We start from the raw sequence: 19,656 nt of genomic DNA on the forward strand, positions 1-19,656 counted from the left end.
CCAGATCTAATCCTGTCCATTCCTTGAAGAAACTTTTGGTATCTTTATGTGCACAAGCATGCATCATAAGTTCAAACCTTCACAAATCTATGTCTGCTATGTTTCAAACTATGCATCGTTTGCGTACAACTTTCTGCAACTCATGCGTGGTTACAAATCATAAATGTAGAACCTTTTGTAACATGAGCAGCTGATATTGTCAGTGAATCACCATCTTCTGTATCTCTCATGTGCACAAATATCATGAAAAACAAATCCTCTTTGCATACCTTTCACTTGTACACGGCTCATTACAGACTTAAAAAAATGGAGTATCAATATACTGCATTATAATGAAAATCTATAGTGCAGATGCAACAGGAAATTTGTAAGAAAATAACATCTTCATCAACACTATTTTCCACAAGGTTCATTCTCTCTTTAAAATAAACAATCCAGATACGTATAGCCTAATATACAAGCATTAATTTCTGAATACATTTATATTTTACTCCTAAACAGCTACAAAATAGCCTTCTGAAAGTCTGAGATATGAAGGCACAGGAAACATCACAGTTATGACAGCAGCAACAACACACTTGTAATAGCAGTCACATATTAAATAGTACAGTACCTCCAATTTGCAAATTTTATAAGCAAAGGGTTCTGAGGTATTTCTTCTATAAATTTTCAATTGTTACTGTTGTGACTTAAGCACCTCTTTGAAGTTCATGTACTGTATATAGTGAGGTGTAGACCATTTTACTGTATTAACAAAGTTTCAAGGTGCAAGTGGACATTATGAACCTCCACTGATACTGAGTGTTTGTGTATTTTTCTGCCACATTTCCATTAGGAAACACTAAAGTTAAATTGGCACTTGTTTATCAACATAAATATTCTATGGTAAAATCTAGTATCCGTTGGCATCTTTATCAAGATTTCCCGAGAGTGTCGGATCTGGCCTCTTTCTTTCAAAAAAGCCTAATTTCCACAAAATTAAAACAATAAGTATGAGAACTAGTAGTCCGGCAAAAATTGAAACAAGTATTACCCAGAGTGGTACTTCCTCAGGTGGAAGTTGGTCAAGTAGGTCAGGATATGCTAAGGTTTCAGCTGAAGCAACATCGTCCGACTGATCTTGGTCTTTACGAATGTCCTCAGGGAGAATTAAAGAGGCTTTGGATTTAATACTCACATAACTAACACGTGGGTAATCTTCAACCAACGTAGAATTCCATAAACGAGATTTAATACGTATACTTGCAGACTGTTTGGCACCTAAGTTGCGAATATTGCAACGGAAAACAAAACACTTTGCCGTTGGTACATCTCCATCACATCTCTGAAAGAAAATAATACAAGATTATCAAGAATAAGAACCTTTTATACAGATTTGCTAAAGAGATAAATTTTTAAATAAATTATAGCTTACATAGCTTCTCTGAAGAAAATAGTAATAATGCACTGAGTCTCTTGTTAAACAAAAGTTACAAGTTTTAAAATCAGAATGATTAAGTTTTTCAATCATATAGGATAAGGTTGCATTTTTCATATTATGTGCAAATGTGCTGGTAGCTGGTAAGTACTTCAAGTGGTTTCATCTGACAACAGGAGCTATCTTGACAATGGTTTGGGTGTACAGTAGAGCCCCAACTTCAGATGTTAATAAGTTTTTCAAAATTCATCTTAAGTCTACTGTTTGTTACTCAGAACTCATTTTCACACAGAATCCATGTTATACAGATACAATGCTGGTCTTCTGGCAACATGTGGCCCAGCCCCTCTTTTAGTCAGGACAAAATTATGAGCGCAGCTCTAGATGGTGTTGTGTGTAATGCGCACTCACTTGCACTGTTTACACTAAAGTTGGTGGTGATCCTTTGAATTGGTACAGTTTTTAGTGTATTTTTCTAACAGCCCTAGCTAGGGCTAGGATTAATAGTTATTTTAACATGTCAATTGTTATGGCTATTGACAAGATAACAGAGTTGTCAGGTGAATTAATCAAAGAACTAGAACAAGTTCTTTTGTGATGGAAGCCGAGTTATTTGATGTGTGAAAAATTATACTGGAAAAGATCAAAGTACATGAAACAACCTTGCTTGGTTGAAATATTTGAAAAGATAGCCAAGAAGGATGTGTCATAGCAGTAGGCCTATGTCTGACAATCCTGTGGCTTCCAATTTAAGTACCCCAGACATCCTCCCTGCAGGATCACAAATCCACAATGTAGGTGGGTAAGATTCATCAGGAAACAGTACAAGTGTTTCCTGATTTGAACTTTCAAAACAAGGGAAATAATGCCGATGGTGACATTCTTCAAATCGCTAGTGCTCCCTCACTTAGAATATTGCTCAGTGCTGACCGCCCCATTTAAGGCAGGAGAAATATCGGAGCTGGAACAAATACAGAGATTGTTTACGGCTCACACTGAGCCAGTAAAGCACCTAAACTACTGGGAACGCCTGCAAGTCTTGAACATGTACTCAATGGAGCGGAGGAGAGGTACATGATAATATATACCTGGAAGGTACTGGAGGGCTTGGTCCCAAATCTGAACACTGCCATAACAACATATTGGAGTGAGAGATATGGGAGGAAGTGTAAAATAAACCCAGTGAGGAGCAGGGGTGCAGTGGTGACAATAGGGGAACACTGTATCAACATCCAGGGTCCCAGATTTTTCAACATCTTACCAGAAGATATCAGAAACACTGCTGGAACAAGTGTAGAAGCCTTCAAGAGGAAACTGGACAAATATCTTCACCAGGTCCCAAATCTGCACACAGAAATCACTCCCTACGAAAGTAAAAGACTGGGCAGGCAATGCAAAATGCCGCCAATAAAAAGTAGGGGCGCCATTGGTACACTAAGAGAAAACACCATAAGTGTCCGGGGCCCAAAACTGTTCAACAGCCTCCCATCAAGCATTAGGGAATTGCCAATAAACCCCTGGCTGCCTTCAAGAGAGAGCTGGACAGATACCTAAAGTCAGTGCCGGATCAGCCGGGCTGTGGCTCGTACGTCGGACTGCGTGCGGCCAGCAGTAACAGCCTAGTTGATCAGGCCCTGATCCATCGGGAGGCATGGTCATGGACCGGGCCGCGGGGGCGTTGATCCCCGGAATAACCTCCAGGTAACCTCCAGGTGCCAGATCAACCAGGCTGTGATGGATATGTGGGGCAGCAGGCCGCCAGCAGCAACAGCCTGGTTGACCAGGCAAGCACCAGACGAGCCTGGCTCTTGGCCGGGCTCAGAGAGTAGACAAACTCTCAAAACTCTTCAAAAGTATATATCAAAGGTATGAGGGTCTTAGTCATATGATGACCCACAGCTGGAGCTTTTGGTCATCTGACCAAGGCCTTCCACTGGCTTACCAGTCCACCCCTTTAAAAATTATGGTTATATTTATAACCATTTTATCTCTCCATGATATAACAGAGCAATCCTGACATCCCTCAACTTCAGACCTGAGTGATTACCTTTATAATTTCAGTAAAATTTTAAAACTTAGCACTTTGGGAGCAGTAGTACTACACCACTGTTTGTAAGTACAGTAAATATGAAGTACAGTAAATATGAAGTACAGTAAATAAGAAGTACAGTAAATAAGTGCAGTAAATAAGAAGTACAGTAAATATGAAGTACAGTAAATAAGAAGTACAGTAAATAAGTGCAGTAAATAAGAAGTACAGTAAATAAGAAGTACAGTAAATATGAAGTACAGTAAATAAGAAGTACAGTAAATATGAAGTACAGTAAATAAGAAGTACAGTAAATATGAAGTACAGTAAATAAGAAGTACAGTAAATATGAAGTACAGTAAATATGAAGTACAGTAAATATGAAGTACAGTAAATAAGAAGTACAGTAAATATGAAGTACAGTAAATAAGTACAGTAAATAAGTACAGTAAATAAGAAGTATAGTAAATAAGAAGTACAGTAAATAAGAAGTACAGTAAATATGAAGTACAGTAAATACGAAGTACAGTAAATATGAAGTACATTAAATAAGTACAGTAAATAAGAAGTATAGTAAATAAGAAGTACAGTAAATAAGAAGTACAGTAAATATGAAGTACAGTAAATATGAAGTACAGTAAATATGAAGTACAGTAAATATGAAGTACAGTTAATATGAAGTACAGTAAATAAGTACAGTAAATAAGAAATACAGTAAATATGAAGTATAGTAAATAAGTGCAGTAAATAAGAAGTACAGTAAATATGAAGTACAGTAAATAAGAAATACAGTAAATATGAAGTACAGGAAATATGAAGTACAGTAAATAAGAAGTACAGTAAATAAGTGCAGTAAATAAGAAGTACAGTTAATATGAAGTACAGTAAATATGAAGTACAGTAAATAAGTGCAGTAAATAAGAAGTACAGTAAATATGAAGTACAGTAAATATGAAGTACAGTAAATATGAAGTACAGTAAATATGAAGTACAGTAAATATGAAGTACAGTAAATATGAAGTACAGTAAATAAGAAGTACAGTAAATATGAAGTACAGTAAATATGAAGTACAGTAAATATGAAGTACAGTAAATATGAAGTACAGTAAATATGAAGTACAGTAAATATGAAGTACAGTAAATATGAAGTACAGTAAATATGAAGTACAGTAAATATGAAGTACAGTAAATAAGTGCAGTAAATAAGAAGTACAGTAAATATGAAGTACAGTAAATATGAAGTACAGTAAATATGAAGTACAGTAAATATGAAGTATATATGAAGTACAGTAAAGAAGTACAGTAAATATGAAGTACAGTAAATATGAAGTACAGTAAATATGAAGTACAGTAAATATGAAGTACAGGAAATAAGAAGTACAGGAAATAAGAATTTAAGTTTTGGAGATGCGAAGTGTACAATTAGTGGGTAAGAAGTGTATTGTTGAATTATTATTACGTGATCTCTGTTGGTCTGGCAAAATCAATATTCTGGCACACTTTAGGAGCCATGGATTGAACAAAATTGGTTTTGTACCTGTAATGGAATTATATGTTCTTGAACTATAATATTTTGTATATAATTTCAAATAATTTTTTCCAAAGAATTTTTACCCAATATTTTGCATTTAGTACTACACGTTTTCACTTCGTAATAGCATTAAACATCATTTAATTAATATATACATGCAGGGGGCATAGAAACTGGGGAATGGGAGGTAATCAGGTTTGAGCCAAGGAAGAAAAGGATATTATTATTATTATATTTTTTTTTGTAATGAGAAGCACTAAACTTGTAGAGGTCAGAATAATTCCAACTCCATGGATCAAGAGCCCTTCAGCTTCAACATGAACCTTTTGAAAGATCAACTGAATAATTCAGTATTGCAATTTATCATAATTTTGACATGTATAGAACAAAATTCTCACGGAACAAAATGACAAAAGAAAGATTTTGAATGATACAAATATATGTGCTTTACTTACCAGATTCACAACTTGCATTGTCTTGCCTGTCTGAGCATCTGTTACAGCCTGTGGTTTGATGATAAGCTCCTTTTCCCGCTTTATGCGCCGTAATTCTCTCTTGTTCCTCAGCAGCTTATCTTCATTTTGCGAAGATACAGATGAGACCTCCCCACTGTATGATCTATGTTCCCAGTTTTCTGGCCAACCACTGGTATAAACTCTTCGTGTGTAGACAGTTGTTTTGCCTGTTTCAGGATCTACTTCCACACGAGTGTATGTGCCATTTTCGTCAGGGCCCGATTCCTCAAAATGATTAAATCCTCTAGCACCAAAACCACCTGTAATATTTCTATGATCATGTGGCTTATTCCAATTATCAGAGCTTCCCTGGGTCCGAGATGAATAAGTATTCCATCTAGGATTGTCTTGTCTTGAACCTGAATTTAATTCCCATGTAGTAGTCTTCAAGTTCCCTGAGTCTGTTCTTAAATCTACATTACTCCCATGTCTAATTCTAGAGTCTTCATCATGTGTTCTGTATCCATCTTCAGAAGATCTTACATGGCCATCTTCAGAAGATCTTACATGGCCATCTTCAGAAGATCTTACATGGCCATGTTGAATATGTCTATTCTGGTTATCATGAGAATAGCCATGATGACCAACAGTTCCTGCTCCTCTGTGGTCCCAGTCAAAGGCACTCCTGCTGGTACCAGCATGGCCATCAGTTAGACTATGTTGGCCATTTCTATCATGTTTTCTTATATTGGTAGTAGGATTTGTTGATGCTAAGTGACTCCTTTCATAATCATGAGAATAGCTATGGTGACCTTCAGCTCCTGTTCTGTCATTTGTGCCAGTGATAGTTCTGGTATTCCCATCATTCTCCAGATTTCTGTCATGTCCATGAAAAGTCCTTCCTCCATCCTCCAGATTTATATCATGCTCAAGAAAAGTTCTTCCTCCATCCAGATCGCTATCAGACCCATGAAAAGTTCTTTCTCCATCCTCCAGCTTTCTACTGTGCCCATGAGAAGTTCTTCCTCCAACTGTTGCTCTGTCATACTCCCATGAATGAGTTATTAAAGTATCATCTTCAATATCCCTGTTAAAACCACTTCCAGGAGTTCTGGATCTATGATGGTCTGTAGATCTAAAATCAGTATCTGTGAAAGTTCTCTGAGCACCAGAACTGGCTTTCCTCCTATCAAAGCTATCATAATCGAAATTTCTTGCATTATCTCTGCCAAATCCTCCTCTAGATTCATGTGTGTGTATCCTTGTGGAAGAATCTTCACCAATTCTTTTGGTGCTTTCTTCTCTATTTATACTGTCTATCCTATGAGTACCATCTACTCTCCAATTTTGCTCACCTCTTCCTGATCCAGTCCTGTCACCACCAATTTCTCTGCTTCCTCCATATATATTTAATCTACTCCCATCACTGTCTGGTATTCTGTCATATCCAGCTGTCTGTGTTCTAGAATTACCATCAGTTATCCGCCTATCTTCACTGTAAACTCTTCTATAACTGTCATCTTCAGCACCTCCATATCCACCAGAATGAGTTCTTCTGCTAACAGACTCAACTCTACGATTACTATCATGCACTTGCCAGCCTTGTCCTTTCCTGTCATATCTATCAGATGAACTAGATCCTTCAAGATCACCAATATTAGCTCCACGATCTGCATCATAATGTGCACCTTCACCCGAATGTGAAGTATTTTGATTATCCCACTGTGAGTGACCATCTTCAGGAATACCATCAGAAGTTCTAAAGCCTGAAGACGATGTCCCTACATGAACCTGCCTGTATCCACCACGATCACTCCACCGTCCTCTTGGTATATCCTCCTCTGTCTTTTCCTCTTTCACAGTTGTTCTACTGCTTTCATGATGTGTTTCATAGAATTTTGTTCTTCCATCAGGTGAAGTTCTAGATGAAGTGCGAGTCTCCTCATGAAAACTATCACCCTCTCCATCTGTGTTTAGGTCATATTTTCTATCACCCTCATTAAATCTTGACTTATCTGAGGAAAAATAAGCCCTTCGATTGATTCGTGAGTGTATTCTTCCAGATTCTCTACCACTGGTTTGGTCAAATCCACTTCCTTCTTGATCAACAGATGTGTCCAAATTAGATGATGATGATGATGATGATGAAGAAGAAAAACTGGATGAAGATGAAGTACCAGATGAGAATCCGTGAGATGAAGATGTTTTTTCAGTTGTTAGAGAGAGCTCCTTCTCGGACGTTGACTTGGATGTCTTCTTTTTTATTGTTGTAGTATTAGTTACCTTCTTTGTTGTTGTCTTTGTTATCTTTACACCACCAACACCAGCTCCAGTTCCACCACTCTCTCCTGGTTCACCAGGACCTTGACTGTCTGGCCCTGGATAATGTGAAGGATCTATTTCACCTTCTACATCCAGGCCAGTTTGTGCATCGGTTATAGATATGTCTCTTCGAAGAATCAGTGGGTTTATAAACTTCTGATCAATTTCACATTCTCCAACACCTACATGGGAAAGAAGTACAGTATTATTCACCATCCTATAAACTTACAAGAACTAAAGAAAAGTAACAGCAGTATCTACAACTTTAAAAGTATAAAGTTTTGAAAATTTGTGGAAATAGTAACGGAATTTTTATAAACGAGTAGATGGTAAAACACTAAAAGTAGTACGTATAACTAATGGAAAAAACATAAAAAAATATATATAAAAAATATGAGAATATAATGATGTGTGGGCAAAAAATCAAATAAGATTGAACATAAGTTAAAAAATAACATGGCATAAGGACGGAATGCGAGAATAGAAAAACTTTTTAAGATTCTGCCATTGGTACTGATAAGTTGATAAGTCATAACAAAAGTATCTGTGAAAGACTGAAATGACAAATATTTAAATAAAGGCTGTTATGTTATTTTGAATAAAAAGTAGATCTTTGTGTCTAATAAAGCTGAAGCTAACTGAACAATGTCATTTTACAAATGGAAACAATACTGAATATGCCAAACATGATACCATATCCAGTAGAACCTCTATTCGGATATACCTCTATTCGTAAAATCCAATATTCGGAAAAAAATTCGAGAGAAAAATAAAAATACTGATATTCACAAATGTCACTATATTTGGAATGATGCATGCTCTTTGAGCTCTTGTGATTCAATTGTTATTTTTTGTATAACTTTGTGTTATTTTTATTTTATTATTGAAAATAAGTGATCATGACCCCAAATAAGAAGAGTGAAGAAAAACCTAAAAGAAAAGCTGTAAGAACCACCACTGAACTAAAATAGGAACTTATTTCAAAACACGAAAATGGAATACGTCTTGTTGACCTAGCCAAGGAATATGGCATGTCAAAATCTACCATATTTTCTGTTATAAAAAATAAAGGTGCAATAAAAAGTGCTAATGTGGACAACAGGAGTTAAAATTCTTGCAGGGTTCATGTATGATTTCTTGCTTGTACATGTTATTTGACAAGTTTAATTAACCAATAATTATTTTTCAAGAAGATACATTTGTCTTTCAATTTCTTACATGAAAATGCTCATACTTATGCACAGAATTTCTATGCTTGAAATGTGTCAGTAGCAGGCTACATAAAGTATGTTTTATGAATTGATATACAGTACATATCTTTAACAGCTTCTTCATTTTCTAAAAAACAATAACATTCGTTAATTTTACTTGTGAGTAATGAAGAAACAGTAGACCTCTTTAGTGCTAACGTGTTTATTGTAGGGCAATATATTATGGATTAAATATACTGTACATAAAGAAACTGTTCTCACCCTCAACAATAGGATTTTCAGTCATATAGAGAAGCCATTTGCCCTGTTCTTTATTATTCTCCACTTGGTGTGGCCACAAGACCTCTACTTGCAACTCATCCACACGCCAAGGTCCTCGGTTATCAATTACATACTTGTGAGACACCTCCATTCCTATTTCGTCCAACTGTTTAATTGCAGATTCACCCGTTACCTCTCCACCATAGAATGCTTGTTCAGGAGTCACAGATCTGAAATAATACAGCTAAAGTAGAAACTTTAAGACAACAAATGTTAAATCAACTTTGGAAATATCTTTGGTAATCCACTCTATCTTCTAATTTCTAATTTGTGAATCCTCTGCATAATATTTACACCACACACTGCTCTTAAACACAACATCTTTCCTTCTTCCAGCCTCCTCCTTGGTGCACACTTTTATATGCCTCACACCTATACAAAAGCATTGAGACCATTATTCTCTAGTACATATCTTTTTTGCCTCCATAAACTTTCTTTCCATACATGCCTCAACACATGACCTATTCTTTTCTTCCCTTGTCTATTCTCTGGTTCATCTCACCTTTCACAGAGCCATAAACTATCATTATGCCCACTCCCCATTATCTGAATACCTTCAATTCCTCCATACTCCTTCCTTCTTATCTGATATCCATCCTTTCATTGCCTACACTTTTTTGCTAGTCTCATCACCAAGCTCTTTTTATGTCTGTGAGTATACCTGGTAAAGTGCATGGTACAGTTATTATTGACATAATTATGAGTAAGACGGAGAGCAGGATAGCAGATGAACGAGGCTTTAGGAAAGGTAGGGGGTGTGTAGACCAAGCGTTTGCAGTGAAACATATAGGTGAACAGTATTTAGATAAAGGTAAAGAGGTTTTTGTGGCATTTATAGATTTGGAAAGGGCATATGACAGGGTGGATAGGTGGGCAATGTAGCAGATATTACAAATGTATGGAATAGGAGGTAGGTTATTGAGAGAAGGATTATTTACCAGGAAAAGTAGGCCTTAGACAGGGATGTGTGATGTTACCATGGTGGTTCAATATATTTATAGATGGAGTAGCAAGAGAAGTGAATGCTTGAGTGTTGGCAAGAGGTGTGGGGTTAAAAGTTAAAAAATCTAACACAAAGTGGGGGTTGTCACAGTTGCTCTTTGCTGATGACACCATGCTTATGGGAAATTCTGAAGAAAAGTTGCAGAGGTTGGTTGATGAGTTTAGTAGGGTATGTAAAAGAAGGCAGTTAAAAGTGAATATAGGAAAGAGTAAGGTGATGAGGATAACGAAAAAATTAGGTAATGGAAGATTGGGTATCAGAATGGAAAGAGAGAGTATGGAGGAGGTGAATGTGTTCAGATATTTGGGAGTAGACATGTCAGCAGATGGATCTATGAAGGACGAGGTGAATCATAGAATTGATGAGGGGAAAAAGGTAAGTGGTGCACTGAGGAGTCTGTGGAGACAAAGAACTATATCCATGAAAGCAAAGAGGGGAATGCATGAGAGTATAGATATACCAATGCTCTTGTATGGGTGTGAGGCATGGGTTGTGAATGTTGCAACAAGAAGGCTGGAGGCAGTGGAGATGTCATGTCTGAGGGCCACGTGTGGTGTGAATATAATGCAGAGAATCCGTAGTTTGGAGATTAGAAGGAGGCGTAGGATTACCAAAACTATTATCCAGAGGGCTGAGGAGGAGTTATTGAGATGGTTTGGACATGTAGAGAGGATGGAACAAAATATAATGACTTTGAGAGTACAGTGGACCCCCGCATAACGATCACCTCCCAATGCGACCAATTATGTAAGTGTCTTTATGTAAGTGTGTTTGTACGTGTATGTTTGGGGGTCTGAAATGGACTAATCTACTTCACAATATTCCTTATGGGAACAAATTCAGTCAGTACTGGCACCTGAACATACTTCTGGAATGAAAAAATATCGTTAACCGGGGGTCCACTGTATACAAATCTGTAGTGGAGGGAAGGCAGGATCAGGGTCGGCCTAGGAAAGGTTGGAGGGAGGGGGTAAAGGAGGTTTTATGTGCGAGGGGCTTGGACTTCCAGCAAGCGTGCATGAGCATGTTAGACAGGAGCAAATGGAGACAAATGGCTTTTAGGACTTGACATGCTGTTCGAGTGTATGCAAGGTAACATTTATGAAGGGATTCAGGGAAACTGGCAGGCCGGACTTGAGTCCTGGAGATGGGAAGTACAGTGTCTGCACTCTGAAGGAGGAGTGTTAATGTTGCAGTTTTATAACTGTAGTGTAGGCAAAACAGTGATGGAGTGAATTATGATGAAAGTTTCTCTTTTTTTGGGCCACCCTGCCTTGGTGGGAAATGGCTGATGTGTTAATAAAAAAAAAAAATTTAATTAATGTCCTACTTTCACATACTCTCCTAAATTCCTCTACCAACCTTTTTCAACTTCTCTTCAGAATCTCCCACAAGAACTGTATCATCAACAAAAGAGCACCTACAATAACTCCTGCTTTGTATCAGATTCATTATCTTTTAAACTCGCACCTTTCTCCAATACCCTAGCATTCACTTCTTTTACAACCTTATTAATAAAAATGTTAAACATAAACAAGGATGGTGACATCACACCTACCTATCCAAAGCTTACTTTTAATGGAAAATAGTGCCCTTCTCCCCTACATATCTTAACTTGAGCCTCACTATCGATAAATACCCTCTACTACTTTTAGTAACCTACTGCCTATTCCATACATGTGAAACATCTGCCATGCTGCTCCCTATCAGCTCTATCATATGCCTTTTATGTATTCATAGATACAATAAACAGTTCTTTACCTTGAACTACAGTATCGTTCACCTACATGCTTCGATGTTAACACTTGACCTACACATTTCCTGCCTTTCATAAATCCTCCTTGTTCCTCTGCAATCATACTCCTTCAATAATAATTCTTTGGAAATATATTTAAAATCCTGATACATCAAAAGATTACTGAGGCACTTAATGGATCCTGAAACTGGGCTCCATTATCCATTGCTCAAGGGTCACAGCCATTACAATGATATAAATAAAAATAACAAATGGGTTGGTTATCAGCAGAAAAGTACAGAAGAGCAAAAATAATACAGTACATACCCAATTATTGATATTTCTGCTTTCTTAATTACTTCTACATGGAACTGCAATGGATCCTGGGGTGTCTTTTCTGTGGATGATGAGTCAGCAGCTACAGTAAAAAGAATGAATCTAGAATCAAATGGATGGCCAGATTCTCTGAAGCTCAAAACCAGAGGTCCTGTTGTGCCAGTCAGAGGGTTACCAATACCACACTGAACAACAGTGTTAGATGTGGTTGAGCACTGATATGATCCCACCTGAAAAAATACTAAAATTTAGTATGTTAACTCTGTTAACAGGCAAAACACTATACTCTTTAAATTGTGCTACTTCTCACCAGGTTGATGCTATTTTCCCTATAATATTAAACATTTAAACAAAAAGAAAATCTGACAGTTCAGGGAATACTTTAACTTTTTCTTCCCTTTGCATCCACAAAGCTTTGATATGAATTTTATGGTTATCATCTAAGCTCATTCACAAACATTTTATTTCAGCTTATTTATAGCCTTCAACAAATTTCACTTGCCTATTAGAAATAATTTTCTTTTTTCACTTACTAATGTGCAAAATTCTGTACATCCTATGCACTTTCCAATAATTGCAAAACTTTTTTTTTGTATTATTATTATTATAAGTGAACAGTATTTACATAAGGCTAAGGAGATCTTTGTGGCATTTATGGATTTGGAAAAGGCGTATAACAGGGTGGATAGGGGGGCAATGTGGCAGATGTTGCAGGTGTATGGTGTAGGAGGTAGGTTACTGAAAGCAGTGAAGAGTTTTTACGAGGATAGTGAGGCTCAAGTTAGAGTATGTAGGAAAGAGGGAAATTTTTTCCCAGTAAAAGTAGGCCTTAGACAAGGATGTGTGATGTCACCGTGGTTGTTTAATATATTTATAGATGGGGTTGTAAGAGAAGTAAATGCGAGGGTCTTGGCAAGAGGCGTGGAGTTAAAAGATAAAGAATCACACACAAAGTGGGAGTTGTCACAGCTGCTCTTTGCTGATGACACTGTGCTCTTGGGAGATTCTGAAGAGAAGTTGCAGAGATTGGTGGATGAATTTGGTAGGGTATGCAAAAGAAAAAAAATTAAAAGTGAATACAGGAAAGAGTAAGGTTATGAGGATAACAAAAAGATTAGGTGATGAAAGATTGGATATCAGATTGGAGGGAGAGAGTATGGAGGAGGTGAATGTATTCAGATATTTGGGAGTGGACGTGTCAGCGGATGGGTCTATGAAAGATGAGGTGAATCATAGAATTGATGAGGGGAAAAGGGTGAGTGGTGCACTTAGGAGTCTGTGGAGACAAAGAACTTTGTCCTTGGAGGCAAAGAGGGGAATGTATGAGAGTATAGTTTTACCAGTGCTCTTATATGGGTGTGAAGCATGGGTGATGAATGTTGCAGCAAGGAGAAGGCTGGAGGCAGTGGAGATGTCATGTCTGAGGGCAATGTGTGGTGTGATTATAATGTAGAGAATTTGTAGTTTGGAAGTTAGGAGGAGGTGCAGGATTACCAAAACTGTTGTCCAGAGGGCTGAGGAAGGGTTGTTGAGGTGGTTCGGACATGTAGAGAGAATGGAGCGAAACAGAATGACTTCAAGAGTGTATCAGTCTGTAGTGGAAGAAAGGCGGGGTAGGGGTCGGCCTAGGAAAGGTTGGAAGGAGGGGGTAAAGGAGGTTTTGTGTGCGAGGGGCTTGGACTTCCAGCAGGCATGCATGAGCGTGTTTGATAGGAGTGAATGGAGACAAATGGTTTTTAATACTTGACGTGCTGTTGGAGTGTGAGCAAAGTAACATTTATGAAGGGGTTCAGGGAAACCGGCAGGCCGGACTTGAGTCCTGGAGATGGGAAGTACAGTGCCTGCACTCTGAAGGAGGGGTGTTAATGTTGCAGTTTAAAAACTGTAGTGTAAAGCACCCTTCTGGCAAGACAGTGATGGAGTGAATGATGGTGAAAGTTTTTCTTTTTCGGGCCACCCTGCCTTGGTGGGAATCGGCCAGTGTGATAAAAAAAAAAAAAAAAAAGAAGCTCATATATCATACAGGTTACATTCCCAAAATCTTGTGCTTTGCAGAAAATAGCTATATGGATATAGAAAACCCTATGGGAAAATAGGGTTACATTCATGATGCTTCCAAAAAAGTTGAACAAATTTTATTTTTTTTTATAAATTTTATAATTCATCAAAAATAATGTTTTTATAACTTACATTATAGTTGTCATTGCTTGGTGATCTGAAAATGTGTGGAGAGGGCTGGATGTACATAGTGAGGTTTATACATTAATAAAATACAAATATGGAGTAAGGGGCTAGTAAACTCTTCTCCAAGAAGTTATACATTACTAAAGTTAAAAAGAAAACCTTTTGTTTTTCTTTATAGGCCGCCCTGCCTTGGTGGAATACGGCTTGCTTATTGAAAGAAGAAGAAAATACAAATATGTATTTATAAAAAGTTACTTAAAACCAACTTTTTCTACTGCACTTTCCATTCTGGTTGGTCATGCCTGCTGATCTTGAAATGTGTGGAGAGGGGGGCCCTATTGAACTATGGTGAATGGCTGTGATTTCTGTATTGATGTGGATGACTGATTCTTGTGCTGACATGGATGGCTGTGGTTCTTGAGTTGATGTTAATGCTGAATTATCAATACTTGATGGTTGTACAGCAGGGCTTATTATTCAATAATGCTTTTGCTCTATTTTAACCTGCAGTACTCTATAGAGCTAATAATAAGGAATCATCACCTGCTGCAGACCCTGCTTCACAGCAATAGGTACAGGTTCTTCTATGTCATCCTTATTAATTACCTGCCTCCCTTCTAACTAGGAACTGGGCTCCTTCAATGTTTCATCATTTGTTTGTTTGTCATCACCTAACGGTTCTTCTTGCATATCTTGAAAACCCTCCCCTGATACTCTCCTTGCGAGATTCATAATTTATTGGCTAGTAGAGAGAGAATCTGGTGGAAAATTGAGAGACGGGGCCAGGAGCAAAGACTCGACCCCTGCAACCACAAGTAAGTAAGGACTCTTCCAGAAGGCAAGTCACACCAATGGTGGATGTTTACAGCAGGGAATGATATAGGCTTCCCTGCCTAGAACAATGGCCTCACATATATACTAGCTGTGAGGCTGAGGGGATATATCTCACCACTTGATAAAGCTGGATTTCAAGTCAAAACAGAACATATGCTATTTTAATCATAATATTTCAACAATAATTTACTGACGATGCAGTTCCAGGATGCAAGATATATGAGAATCTACTCTTAAAAATCTCACAGAAATTTGCCTTCTATAGATTTTAACTTTATGCATTATTTAATTTCTTGTCCTTTTTTGCCAATTCTTTTACATCAGATTTTCTAGAGTATATATGTCACTACAACTCCTCCAACATTTCTGTCTAAGCAAAACTGTATGAACTAAATTACATTTTTTTATTCTCAAGGGATGCATGTGGAGCACTGTTATATATAGTATCCAGTATATACCTATATGGTATATACACTGGAACCTTGGCACTCGAATTTAATTGGTTCCAGAAGGGTGTTCGAGTGCCGATCTGTTTGAGTACAGAACAAATTTTTCCCAACCAATTTTCTTTTAGGTTGGCTGTTATCACTAACTCTCTTAGGCCCCATGGTGACTTAGTTTTACAAATAACATGAAAAAAAAAAACACCAAAAAATAAGAAGAAACACAAAATAGTTTACAGCGAAGTTCTGGCAGGTCATGTTTGGTTGAGTGCTGAGCAAATGTTTGACTACCGAATGATTTATTTACCAAACAAAGCATTCGAATACTGAATTGTTCGAGTACCAAGGTTCCACTGTACTTCATACACCTTTGTTCTCAATACAGGTGTCCTAAGTGTATGCATTCATGTCTATTTCCCCTCTAGTTATCAGAAGTCATTTGCCTTCTTACTACATAAATGTGATGACTTGAAATGTAATTCCACTGTGCATGATGGCAGAAAAGTTTCCAGGCAATTTTAAGAAGCATATTCTGGATACACATATAGTAGGCTGGACTTCAAATGTCAGAAAAAATAGGTGCAAAACAAATGATAATGTTCCCTCTACCAGGAATACCTACTAAACAGGAAAAGCATAAGCTTTATACATACTTAGTAATAAGCCATCAGTTAGAGACTGAGTGTCTCTTTATTTCTTGACTATGACTTTTAATATCAATAATCAGCATATTAAGTGGATTTCATACCTGTGATTCTTTAAGGTTAAATGCAAGGGCCTTATGATGAGTGACACGGAGCACAGACTGATAAGCTGGTTCACCAGCATTGGTCACTTCTATATTGAGAGGGATGTCATCCTGTTCTCCGAGTCTCAGGAGGTAATGATCTCTCTTTTCATGACGTTCTAGACCAATGCTTCCAATTACATTAAGGTCACTTACACAGACATCATCATCACCACAATCTTTGGCAAATGTTCCCTCAAAGTACCTGAAATATTGAAATTCAGCATTAATCACCACTGCTAAAGAAGACAATCAATAAAATATACATAGAGTGAATATGAACAATGTTATCCCCAGTACTATAAAAGCAGGCATAAAATTCTTCTGCATGAAAGATAATGTTCTCAAATGACACAGAACAAATCACTTAAATGATCCAAATTTTGTTGAAAGGAGTGTTAGTCACATGGAATATATGAACACACTGCAAACAATTCATTCTACAACTGTGTCATAGGACTATTCATGTAGTGTAATTTCACTCTGGAGGTACTTTTTTCGTGTAACCTTGCTCCCTGAAGTACCCGTATAAACAAATGTTAAATCCTAATCAATATATACATTTTTTTTTTTTTCAACAAGTCGGCCGTTTCCCACCGAAACTGCAATTAATACTTTACAATGAAATAACTGAAATGCTCTGTCTAGGGTAAAATGCATGATTTTATCACTATGCATTACTACTTTCAGGCCTGCATGCTCCTTACTTCATAAAATAATAAACCAATACTGACTTTTTTAATTTTGAATTTTATTATACAGCATTTGACATTCTCTATCATATTATAATAATTATAAGAAACATCACACTAGTGGAAAGACTTTTTACCACATACAAAATAAGGGTTACAATTCCTGCTGTTGTCTGATCATGTAGTGCCCACAAAATTTAGGAACAAACCACGATGTGCTGGATGTTTATATGGTCTTGGTCTTCATGTTTCCATAAATATACTATACTACTAAACAGCACTTGTGCTTACTAATGTAAATGTACACTTTTCTTTAATTAATGTGTCATCAATATTATTTCAGTTTCCATCTATCTCTGATGTATATATTTATGCTACAGCCAAACAAAATGTATTAATGTAAAAAAATAAAAGACAAAAATGAAGAGAGCAAATGGCTTTTTAAACACAAACTTATATCATACCTAAGTGCTTCCTGCTGGTTAAGGATTGGGTAGTCATCAATATTAGGTATTGGGTCCCCTTCAGCAACAGGTCGTGGCTCTCTCTGAATAATTTCATAAGACAGTTTGAATCTGAGTGGACGAAGTATATCCCTTGATGAATCCTGCAAGAAAATATTCAAATACAACTTAAGCTTCAGAATATTTTATTTATGGGGTAATCTAAGTTAATATTTCACACAAGATTCCTTACCCTGTTTTATTTCAATATTTAGTTGGTAAGACATATCTTTGTACATTTGCACTCTAGCTTTCACTTCAATGAGCCACAGAACATAGACAAGATATCAAAACAAAGTGAAAATAATAGACTTAAGGAATATAAATAATTAATCAGGGAAGACTAACACATTCTTTGTCCTATCTACATTTTGGCAATCTGACAGTTCTGTGCTTTGCTTTCACTGCTTCGATTGCCAGGGGTCTGCAACACCAGTTTAAGAATAAAATGGATACTATCAGTCAAGAATAATTTAATCCCTCAAAAGAGGGATTAGAGTAAACTCTCAATATACACATCTCTGTGCATGTGTGACTAAGACAGTCTCTGATGCTACGCCCAATATAGGTTTACTCATTGGACAGTTGGATAAGAGACAGGGACTGCCTACATATATGCCACTTCAATCTGCCTACATACATGTAACAAACTCAAAGTTAATGAGTTAATGACTTCCATGAATTCCAGGAAAGAATTCCACACATACAGGAGGTACACAGGCTTCTGCAGCCTACCCTAGGGCCAGGTTTTTCTTAATGACCACCTGGCCAACCAGGCTGTTTGTGCTAGTGGCTCACAGGCCCACATAACCATCATGACCCAGCTGATTTGGCACTTGCAGATGGAAGCTGTCCAGCTTCTTTAAAACTTATGTTTTCATTCCAGAAATATTTCTAATGTGTGTGGGTATTATGTTGAAAATTCCTGTGCTACTTAATGCTGAATTTGAAGACAATGATAGAGCTGAATCTAGGTACTAGGTTGGTAGACAGCAACCACCCAGGGAGGTACTACCATCCTGCCAAGTGAGTGTAAAACGAAAGCCTGTAATTGTTTTACATGATGGTAGGATTGCTGGTGTCCATTTTTCTGTCTCACGAACATGCAAGGTTTCAGGTACGTCTTGCTACTTCTACTTACACTTGGGTCACACTACACATACATGTACAAGCATATATATACACACCCCTCTGGGTTTTCTTCTATTTTCTTACTAGTTCTTATTCTTGTTTATTTCCTCTTATCTCCATGGGGAAGTGGAACAGAATTCTTCCTCCATAAGCTATGTGTGTTGGAAGAGGCGACTAAAATGCCAGGAGCAGGGGGCTAGTAACCCCTTCTCCTGTATAAATTACTAAATTTAAAAAGAGAAACTTTGGTTTTTCTTTTTGGGCCACCCTGCCTCGGTGGGATACGGCCGGTTTGTTGAAAGAAGAAGGAGGAGAATACTCAATTATCTCTACATAAGTTTTGTTTCAGATTTGGGTTCATTTTGTGACTCAGAAATTATATTTCTTTAAAACTACTCTAAATTGGTTATTATTAACATTCATAAAAATGAATGCCCAGAAAGAAAAGATCTGGCCATAGGAAAGCTACTGAGTACAATCTGAATAAATGCCTATGATTAGTTTTCACTTCAAAGCTCATGTGCTCAGGTAAAAAAAAAAGATTACCACAAAAAAATTAAGAATAATCAAACTTATTCACATGTTACTCATCAGTAAAAATGTTGAAAATCATATTCCACAAATAGGAAACCCAACAAAATTTGAGGGACTGAGTGACTTATTACTTTTACTGATTAACCCTTAAACTGTCCAAACACAGATCTACGTTTTTTCAACATTTG

General features: G+C 37.1%; 1 protein-coding gene across 2 annotated transcripts in view; it reads right to left on the bottom strand.

Moving 5' to 3' along the window:
• Window positions 1–244: 244 nt before the first annotated feature.
• The window catches only part of LOC128693994 (uncharacterized), a 345,009-nt gene continuing 325,597 nt past the window's right edge, over window positions 245–19,656 (bottom strand). For both annotated transcript variants that reach the window (XM_070090910.1, XM_070090909.1), the window contains 6 exons: window positions 17,765–17,907; window positions 16,570–16,813; window positions 12,352–12,590; window positions 9,227–9,456; window positions 5,433–7,936; window positions 245–1,324 (listed from right to left, as the gene is read on the bottom strand). In XM_070090910.1, the coding sequence (XP_069947011.1) occupies window positions 893–1,324; window positions 5,433–7,936; window positions 9,227–9,456; window positions 12,352–12,590; window positions 16,570–16,813; window positions 17,765–17,907 (3,792 nt within the window). In that variant the 3' untranslated portion in view covers window positions 245–892. The remainder of the gene's footprint in view (window positions 1,325–5,432; window positions 7,937–9,226; window positions 9,457–12,351; window positions 12,591–16,569; window positions 16,814–17,764; window positions 17,908–19,656) is intronic.

This window comes from Cherax quadricarinatus, chromosome 33 (genome assembly GCF_038502225.1).
Source record: "Cherax quadricarinatus isolate ZL_2023a chromosome 33, ASM3850222v1, whole genome shotgun sequence".
Taxonomy (NCBI): Eukaryota; Metazoa; Arthropoda; class Malacostraca; order Decapoda; family Parastacidae; genus Cherax; species Cherax quadricarinatus.